Source organism: Lycium barbarum, chromosome 10 (assembly GCF_019175385.1).
Source record: "Lycium barbarum isolate Lr01 chromosome 10, ASM1917538v2, whole genome shotgun sequence".
NCBI lineage: Eukaryota > Viridiplantae > Streptophyta > Magnoliopsida > Solanales > Solanaceae > Lycium > Lycium barbarum.
In genome coordinates this window covers 76,917,649-76,930,396 of record NC_083346.1, presented here as the reverse complement: position 1 = coordinate 76,930,396, position 12,748 = coordinate 76,917,649, and the positions used below count along the sequence as shown (strand labels likewise).

General features: G+C 34.4%; 1 protein-coding gene across 1 annotated transcript; it reads right to left on the bottom strand.

Annotated features, from left to right (window-relative positions):
- Positions 1 to 5,269: 5,269 nt before the first annotated feature.
- LOC132615074 (probable receptor-like protein kinase At1g80640) lies at positions 5,270 to 10,670 on the bottom strand. Its single transcript, XM_060329628.1, has 10 exons — positions 10,295 to 10,670; positions 9,249 to 9,419; positions 8,772 to 9,007; positions 8,553 to 8,685; positions 8,232 to 8,295; positions 8,040 to 8,136; positions 7,622 to 7,724; positions 6,745 to 6,863; positions 6,539 to 6,628; positions 5,270 to 5,766 (listed from the first exon to the last, which is right to left on the bottom strand). The coding sequence occupies exons 1-10, from the start codon at positions 10,407 to 10,409 to the stop codon at positions 5,608 to 5,610; spliced, it is 1,287 nt and encodes a 428-aa protein (XP_060185611.1). The 5' UTR covers positions 10,410 to 10,670; the 3' UTR covers positions 5,270 to 5,607.
- Positions 10,671 to 12,748: the final 2,078 nt, after the last annotated feature.

Genomic DNA, 12,748 nt, shown 5'->3' with positions numbered 1-12,748 from the left:
ACATAACTGCTCTAATACCACTTTTGTCACGACCAGACCCGAGGGCCATGACAGGCACCCGGTGCTAACCCACCCGGGCACCTCTTATCGTACATTCACATTCATAACTAGGTGGGCCGCATAACTTATTCATAATTTCCATACAACAACAATATTACTCTCGTTGGGCAACAACACGTTTATATCATCATCAACAACAATGCCCATATCCATATACACAAGTCGATGAGGCTATCAAAATAATATGCAAAATATGAGCCGACGAGGCTACAAGACATCTAACCATACACAACTGTCTACGAGCCTCTAGGAAGAGTAGGTAACATCATATAGGCGGGACAGGACCCCGCCATGCCCATATATATGTACATAAAAGAATAATACCAAGAGCTGTAGCTCCGGATGAAATGAAGCTCCTCTATGTAGTCCCTGAAAAGTAATCCATGGATCAAGCCTATCTCTCTGTCCACCTGCGGGCATGACGCAGCGTCTACAAATAAAAGGACGTCAGTACGAATAATGTACTGAGTATGTAAAGCATAATCAACATCATAATAGGAGCATAAGTAATAACGTAAGAGGTAGCATAAAATATAGCATGAGGTGGGAGAATTTAGGAAGTAGTAGAGCCATTTGTACCTCTAGTGGCCATCATGATATTTACTTACTTATCTTTCTTAGGGACTTTCCATTTCCAATGCTTACTCCTGACTGTGTGCACATAAACATGTCCGTAATCGTATTTATAGTCGTATTCGTATTCGTATCTATATACATATTCATATTCATATTCATAGCATACCCGACCATGGCAGTTCGGTGGTTCACATACCCGGCCATAACAAGGCTCAGTAATTATACATACCTAGCCCTACCAAGGCTCAGTGTTATCCGTCCGTACCCAACTGCAGTGGTGTGCGCGCAATAGATATCATACCCGGCCATATAAGCTCGGTGTTACATAATAGTCATACGTACTTAGACACATATACATAAAAGTCCATGAGTATCATCAACATCATTACCATCATCGCTTTCGTTACATCTTTCCTTAGAGGATCATCTATCGTATAAAAAAAGCAATAGAGTCGTGGAAGTATCGAGAGTCATAAGCTTTGGCAATCTTCGAGATAGAATTATTCGGAAGACATTATGGAACTCATGAAAGTATATGTATAGCAAAGGAACCATGCCTTAATGAAAGAAGGGTTAGCCTTACATACCTCTTTGTCTTCTTAACTATTTAACGGTCACTGTCGAAGCTTTAATAATCTACATTTAGAAGGATTTATACCATGGTTAAGCTTTAATGACACTCTTAAATTCAAACTAGAACAATTCATGATCTAATGAAAATTGGGTAGCATTTCCCCCATTTCGTCAACTCCCACCATATTACAAAACAACTCCCAACAACCACAATAATATCCACAATATCATAATCAAGTATTCACATTCCATTTAGCCTTCAAAATTCATCCTTGCGTTCAACTTATACAAACACCTTCACACCCATTTAAGCGCATTTCCGGACAATGCTTTCTCATCACTATTACTACCTTCCATAACAATATTATATTCATATTATATTAAGAATCATAACTCAAGTTAGCTTACAACTCAAAACATCATAAAAACTACATTTAGAACTCATCTTTTACTTTCTCCTTCTACCCAAGCTGTGCAACAACTAAACATTCTTGATAACATGAAATAAACATGAAAACTAACATTTTATCTCACAAGGTTGAGATTTGGAACAAGTTATCAACTTATATAGAAACCCTAGCCTCAATACCCAAAGAATTCTCGAAGTCTACTAACCCTAGCAAGACTTCTAACACATGAATATCTTGATTCTTTCCTTTTGATCTTTAATCTCTCTTGGATTTTTAGCTTGGATTAGTTTATGGAGTTGAATAGAGGGTTTTTGGAGAGCTCTTGGATCAGATGTGGGAAAATAAAACGTCCAAGTGAAGTGGAACGAAATATATAAAGCGTGACTTAAAAACCCAACGGAAATTCTACGACCACTTTGACGGACCGTCAAAATTCCTATGGTCCGTCAAAGTGCACCGTAAAAATGGCCATCCCAACATGGCTTACTGTGACCATTATACGGTGGTGCTCCACCATTTGAAGGGCAGTCAAATTTTGTACGGTCCGTCAAAATGCGCTCTTCCGAAAAGTTGCTCCTTTCGATTCGTTTGACCCCCAATCCTTATGGAACCTTCTGGGCACTTGCATAACACTTTGTTGACCATATAATAGGCCTGATATCAGCCCCTCAAGACATTATTAAATAAATACTAGCTCAATTATAGCAAAAAACTTTCCGAGCGCGCCTTACATTTCACTTCCTTCATCAAACTTAGTTCTATATATATCTATGACTTCAAAGTCTTAAGGTACTTACTTAAAGTTATCAAATACTCTCCTTAATCTCATAAGGATCTCATGTTCACTTTAGGTTTGTACTAGTCTAATCATGATTCACACAACTCGAAATTTCTGAGATGTAACAAATTGCTGGTTCCAATCCTTCCTTGTCAGCATCATTGGACTTCATTGGACTTTTCTCCTTTGTTACCACTCTATTATCTTTGAATGGATTAAATTTAACAGCATTCCCAAACACCTTTCCCCTTGTTAAATATTTATCATGTCTAACCTTATTCCATGCACTCCCATCAGTCTTAAGGATAACCTCTCCATTTAGATGTTCTTCTACTTTCTCCTTCTCTTCAATGTGATTATTCCTTAATTCAGGATGCAGAATTCTACACCCCTCCTCATTATGGCCTTGTAATTTACACTTTTTGCAATACTTTGGTAAAACATCATATTGAATCTTAACCACCACATCCCTAATCTTCTTATTCTCTTTGTCCACAATCTCTATAGTTATAGAATCAGGGAGTTCATTAATTAAATCAACTAGAACCTTAACCCTAGCACAACTAGGTTGTGTTTTATTAATCGTAGCCATGTTTAGTTGTAGAGGTTTACCTACAGCAGATGCCAATGAAAATAAGGACTCTCTAACAAAGAAAGTAGGTAACAGATGGAATGAAATCCATGCCATAGGTTTCGTAGTTTCTTCTTCCACTTTAAAAGTTGGATCATAGATCAAAGGCCTCATTGGATAATAATATCCATCCTTTGACTGAATGTTATGAACACCTTTAGATGTCATAGTGATAAAGTCTTCAAGTCTCTCCAATCGCATCAAAATATGACGATGCCTAAACAAACCAATTCTACAATCACCTTTAATACGACATTGTTTAGGAATTTGAACTCTCAATTCTTCAAGTTCTAGCTAGCCATGAGAGAACTTTCCCACAACTGCATAATCAAGTTCTTCAGTGGAATTCATACGTAAAACTTCATCCTCTGTCCAAGTAACCACTTTCTTTCCATCTTTTTTCACTACGGGCTTAATCTCTATGGGTTGAACATCTTCTTTGGTCGTGTGCATGGCTAAATCCAGCGGCTGCATGTTAACAAGATTGGCATATGTTAGGGTTTTATTTTGATTCCCTACTGTAAAAGGATTTGTGCTCGTGGGTGAGGGTTGTAATGGAGGAAATTGGGATGAGGAAGCAATATCATGACCAACCACCAGTGGTGGTTGGCCACCGGCCACCATCATGACACTAGGATTTACTCTCTTTTAGGGTTTTGCATGGAGAGAGAAGAGAGCTTTTTCTGATGGTTGTCGTCAATATATATAAGAGGAATAAATGATCAGTGTTAAAAGTCTTTTTTTATATATATATTTTTTTAATTTTGGAGGTTGTACAATTAAAGTAAACTTAAATGAGGATAATGCTAATGAAAAATGAATTCGAACTTTAGATTTTTTAGTATACACGTGGCTACTATCCTGGAATCTATTGAACGTTACTGGATGAAAATGTATCGGAGGGGATTTGGCAAATAAACTTGAAATTAGGAGTTAACTTTTCAAATTTTATTTTATTTAGTTTATTTGGTAAGATTTGGCAATTGCTGCCAATTTCTTTAGGTTTTTGTTGCCCAGCCTAATTTTTGCTAATATCTTGCCAATGGGGTTGTATATAAGTGCCAATATTCCTTTTAGTTTTTACTTGCAGAGTAGTTGACCAAAGTTTCAACTATTCTATATTTATTAATTGAGAAATATTGAAATGAGAATATCAAACCTAAATGCAATTTTAAACAAGCTTTATTTAGATCCATCACCATTCTAGTTTATTTCAAAAATTGAGACAAGATTGGGTTGTTCTCCTACCAAGTTCTCCTTACTAAATTTCGCATTCAAAGTAGATCACTCATTTTAAAAAGAAAATGTAGATTTCACATTCGCACTACTAACTAGTCCAACCGTAAGAAAACCCTCCTACCTACTTAGGTTTGACCTACAGAGTTCCTAAAATATGTTTGTGGATAATAATGAGCATTGACCCATCGTTGTCCATATTGTTTTAATATTTGGACTATTAGTCTTTTTTTTTTCTTTTTTTTTTTTTTTTTGACTTCCCAATAATAGAATGATCGTAAAACATATATTGTACTTCTTTTATCTACATGACACATTTGTCACTATTCATTTTTGATGCCCAAATTCATAAATTTTTTACTATGTTTCGATAAAGTGTCTCCTGCAAGTCTAATATAAGAAGAATTACAACACATAGCACTTTGCATTTAGTTCTTGAATGTGTCAATTTAGTAAATTTTAAATTACAAACTAAATTTACTTTTCTAGTAAGTAATCATATTGGCCTTTAATAAGTAAAGAATGCCAAACAAAATGAGACAGATGAAGTGAATATTAAGTAATTATATATCCTTAATCCCACAAGGATATCTCTCCAATAAACTTCCATTTTAAATGAACACGAACTTAGGACCTAGTTTTTCCTTCTTCTGTTTTTCTTGTTGTTTAGGAAGAATTCCAAGATTAGACCTTATTAATAAAGTTTCAATGGTTAAAATTGGTCGAAGGCCTAGACGAGACCAAAGGAAAAGTTAAAAGGACTAGACTGATTGCAAAGAAATCATTAAAGGGCTAATGTGATACTTTTTAACAGGATAAAGGCTCTATGGTCCTTTTGCCAAGTCGTTTTTTACTTTTTATTGCTTAGCTTTTATTGAACCAGTAAGCCAAAATATAATAAAAACTTGCATGTGTGGTATGTAAAATCCTCAATTGAAAGAATAACTTTTATTTTCTCACTTTTCTTATTGTGAAAGGAAAAGGAAAAACTTCTACTTACTCACATTTATTTTCATGGGACTAAATGTCCCCACATAAATAAATGAAACTAAGCCGGAAATAACAAATCCAATTTTTATGAATACTACAACAGTTCAGGTAATTTTTCTATATACACCAATTTCATAACTCAAATTTCACTTGCTTCAATTTACATAAAAAGTGATGTTGAATACTTGAATTATCTTCTGCTCTGGCAAGATCAACATCCCTTCCTTCACTTGCATGAGTTGTATTATAGTAGCCAAAAATGTGCAGAGATGTGATGAAAAATTGGTCAGGCAGCGACTTCTAATTGCAATCACCATACATAATTGGAACAAAAAATTAACCCTTTGACAAAATCAACTCTCTGAGGGTGCCAGCATGTGCTTCTGTGTAGTAACTCGGAGTGTTCCACCTAGTTCAACGGGAACAAGGGGGATTAAGGAATGTAACACATCCGTTATTAGGGGTCGATAGCTTGCCTCTGTCTGAACACACAACACAGCAACTGCAGCAACCTATACATTAAAACAAGGCAGACTTCAGTCTCAATTTCAATGCTCTGAGGCAGTTGAAAGTAATAAGGGGTCGTTTGTCAGCAGTTATACAGGTATTAATAATGCAGGATTAGTTATGTGGGGATTAGTTATGTAGGGTTTAGTTATTCGTGGGAGTATTAGTTACTCCATGAAGCTCTTCATGTATCAGTTATGCAGGATTATAAGTTGGTAACCAAACACTGTACTTGGTGTGCTAAATTTTATACATAGCAACTAAAGTGCTACCAAACATGGTATTAGTAATACTGATTTTAATACGTGAATAAATCACTTCCTAACTAGCAACCAAATGACCCCTAGGTTTACAGCTAGTGCAAACCAATGTTTATATCATATTATTAAGTTTACTCTATGTGAAACTCAGAATATTTGCATTGTCTATCTGGATCGATTTAATGTTCTTTATCGGATGTTAAGCTTTCTCCGGTTGATGCATGTCAGTTGATATGTCAAATGCTAGTCTCTTTAAAGTTGTAGGAATAGTGTTAGAAGGTAAAACCCGGGCCAGCCTAATCCTGAATAGATATGTATAGTTAATTTCTATACTTAATGGCTTTTTCTAATGGGAGTAACTCATTTTCCCACAACCTCTTCCTAATAAAAGGCCAATGAAGTATTAAAATGTCACATTCCAAAGTTAAAGTTAGCTCAATTTTGTATGCAAGAATGAGGAAAAGTTAAGTCTAATGAATCTGAATGCCCTTAGGTTTAAGAGCATTTTTGCACAAACCTGATATAAATGCTTTAAATCCATTGTATTTTGTATCACAGGATCCACAATTTTTGGAAGCTTTGATCTATCTGTTAGTTGAGGCATGGCCTGCATTTCCATTAAAAGTTAGAGCATTGAGGTTCAATTTCCAAAAGATAAATTAAATGGGGTGTCATAAACAGGAAACATTCAATAAATGGATTGGATCTGAGAGCATTACTTACCCATGTGACTATAGACTGGCATTGAGTTGGTGCCAGTTTCTCTACAGGCCTCCTTCCTAATAGAAGCTCCAGAAGAACAACTCCAAAGGCATAGACATCACTTTTATCAGTTAACTTCCCTGTGAAAAAAATGCCAACTCTTTCAGACAGAGAAAAAAACCACTATTACATAAAGTATTTAACTTGGACAAAATTATGGCAGATTATTTGTAGTGGAATCAAAATCTAAGACTCAAATCTTTCTATTGTTTTCTTGGATCCACAATTAATCCTAATCCAATCCTTAGGATCGGTATATTCTTTTCTATCCTGTACTTAGTAGTTCCCTAAATCAAGCCAATCAAATCGCACCATCTCTATAATAGCTAATAGGTAAATGCCTCTTTTTCTGCTAAAGTTGTCGGATATACTCGTAATAAGATATTGGCTACAATTGAAAAGGTCTGATCAATAAAAATCCATTTATCCGTGATCTAGGCATAGGTAGCAATCCATTCTAGAATTCTTCTCATTACCTCTAATTTCAGATCCTCTTTTGTTCCCTAATTTGCAGATTTAGTTGGAGCTAAGAACCTAAAAGGAAATAATTCTTATAGTATGAAAACTTCTTGTGCTTACTGGCCTCTCATTGTAAAATGATTTCAATTGGTTAAAGTAGCTGTGTAATTATACTATTTTTACTTTAACAAATGATCAATCATACTTTCCACTGTGGTCACATGTGCAGTTCTATCTTAAGGATACTTACAAAAATAATCTTTCAACTTTTGTTCAAAATTTCTCATAATTATCTTTTTTATATACAAAAAGGAAATAAGAGGAGAGGAAAGGGGAAATCATTTCTGCAGTAGAAGCTGAGAGAGTTAAAAATGCATACCATCTAACAGATATTCTGGGGCTACATAACCTAAAGTTCCAGAGAGCTTGATGTTGCTTCTGTTTTGGGCCCCACCCAGCACAGCAAGACCAAAATCTGAGAGCTGAAATTAAACAAAATACTATTAAGAGGAAAAACCAGAGGTTGGGTCCATTTTCGCGCTGCATAATTTAAGATCGAGACAGCAGTAATTTCGATATCGAGAAATCTGACACAAGCAATGGAAATTCTAATCATAATTACATTTTTTGATCGCTCAAAAGAATAATAACCAGCATATGTTGTATATTAGTACAAATATACATATAATATAGAAAAATATACATAATCAGTGTATAGGTTTTGTATATTTTGGCTAGGACCCGTAATTAATTTCGGCCTACAGGCCAAAAATGAAAAAAACCCGAAAAGGTTTTACCTTTGCATTGAAGTTGGCATCTAGAAGAATATTAGATGATTTCATATCTCTATGGATCACTGGTGGATTGCAATGCTCATGCAAATATTCTATTCCTCTGGTCAAACAGTAGCAATTTGTTAATACCAAATGTCAATTATTCAAATTAATTAATCACATGGTCTTGTCTACTTTCTAACAAACCCTACTCACCTTGCTGCATCAAGGGCAATTTTCATTCGGTGGTGCCAAGTTAATGCTGATCCACGGGATGGTCCTAAAAACCATCAAATCAAGAAAATGACAACTAGCAAAGTAACTTTCAAGAGTTTAATACTAATTTAAGTTGTTGAAATTTAAAGGAATAATTACATTTTGGACCTCTATAAAACATAATAGCCGGTAAAATGTATATTTTATGTGTATCAAGTATAAATATACATATAATATACATAATCAGTATATAAGTTTTGTATATTTTGGCTACCGCCATAATTAATTTTCGTTGTCGAGCCAAAACTGAGAAAAGCATACCATGTAACTGACTTTCTAGAGATCCATTCTGCATGAGTTCATACACAAGCAATCTTGTTTCACCGTGAATGCAATATCCCAACAATGAAATTATATTCGGATGTTGAATTTGACTCAACAACTCTACCTCAGTCTGCAAATCCAATTTTTTTTTTTTTTTTTTTTTTAGAAAGTAAACGACAAGAAGTTACAAATCAGTGACAGGTTGTTCGATGGTACCTCAAATTCTTTAACGGCATCTTGGGTTCCCCCTTCAAGTTTCTTGACAGCTACATATAAATTGTCTTCCAATTTAGCTTTGTATACACATCCAAAACCCCCTTCACCCAAAATCTCAGTTTCTTGAAACCTTTTGGTGGCTGATTCTAGCGTCTTGTACTCCATTAAGGGTATAGATGCTTTCCTACTACAAGTGGACTTCATAGAATTGAATTTACACATCCCCTTCACATCATCTTCAGAATAAGACAATCCAAAATCAAGTAAAAGAACTCAAACCACTGAATATTTACCAGACAACCATAATTCATAAGTGTGAATATCCAAGTTGATTTCTCAGATGGTCACTCAACTAATAGTTATTATCTTTATTCCAATTTCTTTAACAAAGAAAGTAACTTCTTGAGATAATAATTATCAGACGAGTGACCATCTAAGAAACCACCTCTGTGAATACCCGAAGATCAAGAAATGTACCTGAGCTATGATTGCTGTCCTTATCAGATTTTTGTAATTTCTTCCTGTGATAAATCCAGAATAAAATCATGAAGAAGATGATTGTTCCCAATGCAGTAGAAGCTGCAATGAGTGCTATGAAGAGCTTCCTATTTTGATCCATATGGTGCGTATGACCTCCCACTCCAACCTCTGAATAAATAAAAGTCAATCAAAGCCAAAGTTGGCTGCCCAGGATTAAATATAGAATGAAATCGATTAAATATAGAATGAAATCTAAGAAATAAAACTAAAGGATATGGCTCAAATTACTGAAGATAAAGTGGAAAAAATATTACTAGCCCTCAAAAAATTGCAAAACTAGACATCAAATGTAGGAAAATTAACAACAAAAATTCATATATTAAGAGGATTTGGCCAAAAGAACCCAAAGAAGAAAAAATATATAAAAACCCAACTCATTGCATTAAATGCACTTCTATGGCAGCTCACGGAATTTGAAATTTAGGGTCCGTTTGGCCATGGATAATTTTCACTTCTTCCCGGCATTGTACTCCATAATCATGTTTGGACATAGAATTGTTACAATTTTTCGAAATTCAAAAAACTTCAAACACCCGTTTTCATATTTTTCACTCCAAATCAGTCACAAAGTTTCAGCATTTTTCCAAGTTGTATTCATGTCCAAACACACTCCAATTTTCAAATACTACTACCATTTTTCAACTTCTTTCCAAATACTATTTTTTCTTCAATTTTTTTTTTTTTTATTGTCCAAACGCCCAGTTAAATTTGGATCTTGAAGCAAAATTCAGAAAACGCTGAACCCTTGAGGGAAAAGAGAAAAGGTTAACAAGTAAAATAGAGGGTCTCAAGTTGTCACTCAACTACCTTAGAAAGTTATTTTCTTTGTTCAGGGAGATTGAAATCAACAAGAAAAGGGGCTAGTAATAATTTTTCCACTTTCTTTGTTAAGGGAAATTAAAATGAACAAGTAAAATGACTTTATGAGATAATAACTATTTGTTGAGCGGTCATTTGAGAAATCGAACTCTAAAATAGAGTACCTGGAGAAAATGTGGCTGCTGATGAAAAAACTGGAGAAATGGGTGCTGCTAAAGGTGAAGAACTAGGTGCATTATTAATGGAAGAATAAGAAGGGTCCATGTTTAATGTTTGCATAACTAGAACAAACAAATCAAGAATCCAAATGGGTCCATGAAAAAGAACCAAAAACAAGATATTTTTTCTTCAGCAAAATTTGAAAAAGGATAAAGAAGTTTTTTTTTTTTTTCCTTCAGTCTTGGTGGCTACTTGTGTTGCTGTTGGAGCCTAATAAAGACACAGAGACAAGACAGAAGGATAATCCTATGAGTGGCGGTAGACAATTTATGATGTTTGTTTTAGAGTTCAAACAACAAATTTTGAATTTAATATTTTGCTTTCTCTCTCATCAAACTATTGCTCACAATAGTGGCCTAATGGCGACAAATTGCGCTTGCAAAAAGCCCAACAATCATGTTGCAAAACTGGGACCAGAATAAAAAAGATAACAGTCTTTTGGGTGTATAATTGCAAATTGTAAAAGTATCATAAAAGTCTCTGTATATATAAAGTCTGATTTGGTCCATAAAGATGATTAAAAAAACAAAAAGGGAAAATATGCAAATATACCTCTTAACTTTGTTATTTAGAGTAAATGTATCTCCGATATAAAAGTAGTGTAAATATACCCATGCCGTTACAAAATGACGCAAATATACTCGTATAAAAAATGGGTAGACATATTTTTTAAAGCCACAGAGATATTTTTTTAAATGAACTAGACCCGATCCACCCGAAAAAAATTACCATTTAGTGTTAGAAAATTATGTCTATTCAAAAAAATGAGTAGACTTTTTTTTAAAGCCACATGGCATTCGTTAGCGAAAAGGGTATATTTGCACTAATTGTGTAAGGGCAAGGATATATATGCACCATTTTGTAATGGCAAAAGAATATATACACTATTTTTTTTAACGGAAGGTATATCTGCTCTAAATCGCAAAGTTAAAGGATATATTTACACTTTTTCCCTAAAAAAATGTGGAAACAAACTTCTCAAATGAAAAGTAACGGAAAAACAATAAAAGCATCTTTTGTTTCGTTCTTAGGGGCAATTTGCACGATTGCCCTTATTCGGGGGTGGTCTTTAATTTTTGTCCTTCAAATTGCTAATTTTTAATTTTTTTTTCCTTCATCTAAAATTTTTCAAAGTTCTGGGTTCGAACCCGGCTCAGTCAAAAAAAGAATTCACAAGGCAGAATTTCGTAGCAAAAGTAGGCCTACTACTAGGATAAAAATTAGGTCTTATGACATTTGTAGAATTCCAGCAAAGTAAAAAAGAAAATTGCCTGCAAAATTTCGCAAGGTAAATTGGCAAACCTCTGCCTTAAGGCAGACATTTTGCGAAGCCTTGCCTTGTGAAACTTTTTTTTTTATTGAGCGGGATTCGAACCCAAAAACTCAAGATATTTTCGATCACTTTTTCAAGTAAAAGGCAAAAATTAAAGATAAGCCCTTTTAAAGGACAATCCGTGGAAAAACAAAATGATATATCTTGGACACGTCCAACTAGCCCAATATAATACTCATACTATTTAAAGCACAACATGGCGTTAAAACACAGGTAAAGTCCATCTCAAATCAAACCTCAATATATCTGGAAAGTACTGCGCCTAGCACATGCTCGTCTCCACAAAAACTAGGCATATATGAATTAGGCATTTATAAATTATTCTAATGTGTTTATGCAACTTTTATAAATCATGCTTTTAAAAAAGCAAATTATTAAGAGGTCAATGTCTTACTTACGTTAAAAACGCTCCAAGCGTAAAGCTTCTCCAAGGATTTTTGTGTCCTCCCTCGACCAAATACCTCCACCAATCTATGCAAGATATGCAACAACGGGGTCAATTATCCATATTCACACATTCTCATATATATTTTTAGCCTTGGTCAAAGTCAAAGTCAAAATTAATGGTTAAAGTCAAATTTTGGTCAACAGGTTCGAACCCCGAAAGTCTAACAAGTTTTTGAATTACCCATAGAAGTAAGTCCAAATATACGATTTAGCTTCTTTGGCAGTGATGATATAAATTTAGCTTTAATAAAAAAAGAAAAGATTATTATTAGCTTCCTGATTGAAGTCCGTTTAGGTATTTAAAACCTCAATTCTCTATATATATAGTACTTTAGGGCTAAAAATCAAAACTACCTCTTTAAATTAATGTCATGTTTCTTCCATAGAAACTCGTAGATAATCATGTAATGAATTCAAGTATAGGTCAAGAATCAATACCTTAATGGTTCATGAAGATCTTGTGTCAAAATCGCCTCAAGCTCGTGAGTTTCGCCAAAATGCTAGGAATTGAGTTATGTCGCGTCAATGCTTTATTTCCTAAGGACCTTTGTGCTTGCTAAGCCGACCTTGCGTTCACGAGACTTCATGTTTCTTCCCTATAAATTCATAGATAATCATG

Bases quoted from the DNA above. Each gene is read 5' to 3' on its own strand.
- LOC132615074 (XM_060329628.1), bottom strand. From the start codon at position 10,409: ATGCAAACATTAAACATGGACCCTTCTTATTCTTCCATTAATAATGCA. The intron at 6,864-7,621 runs GTATGCATTTTT...TTTTTTTCACAG, and splicing joins CCCAGAATATCTGTTAGATG to GGAAGTTAACTGATAAAAGT. The intron at 6,629-6,744 runs GTAAGTAATGCT...ATGGAAATGCAG, and splicing joins GCCAGTCTATAGTCACATGG to GCCATGCCTCAACTAACAGA.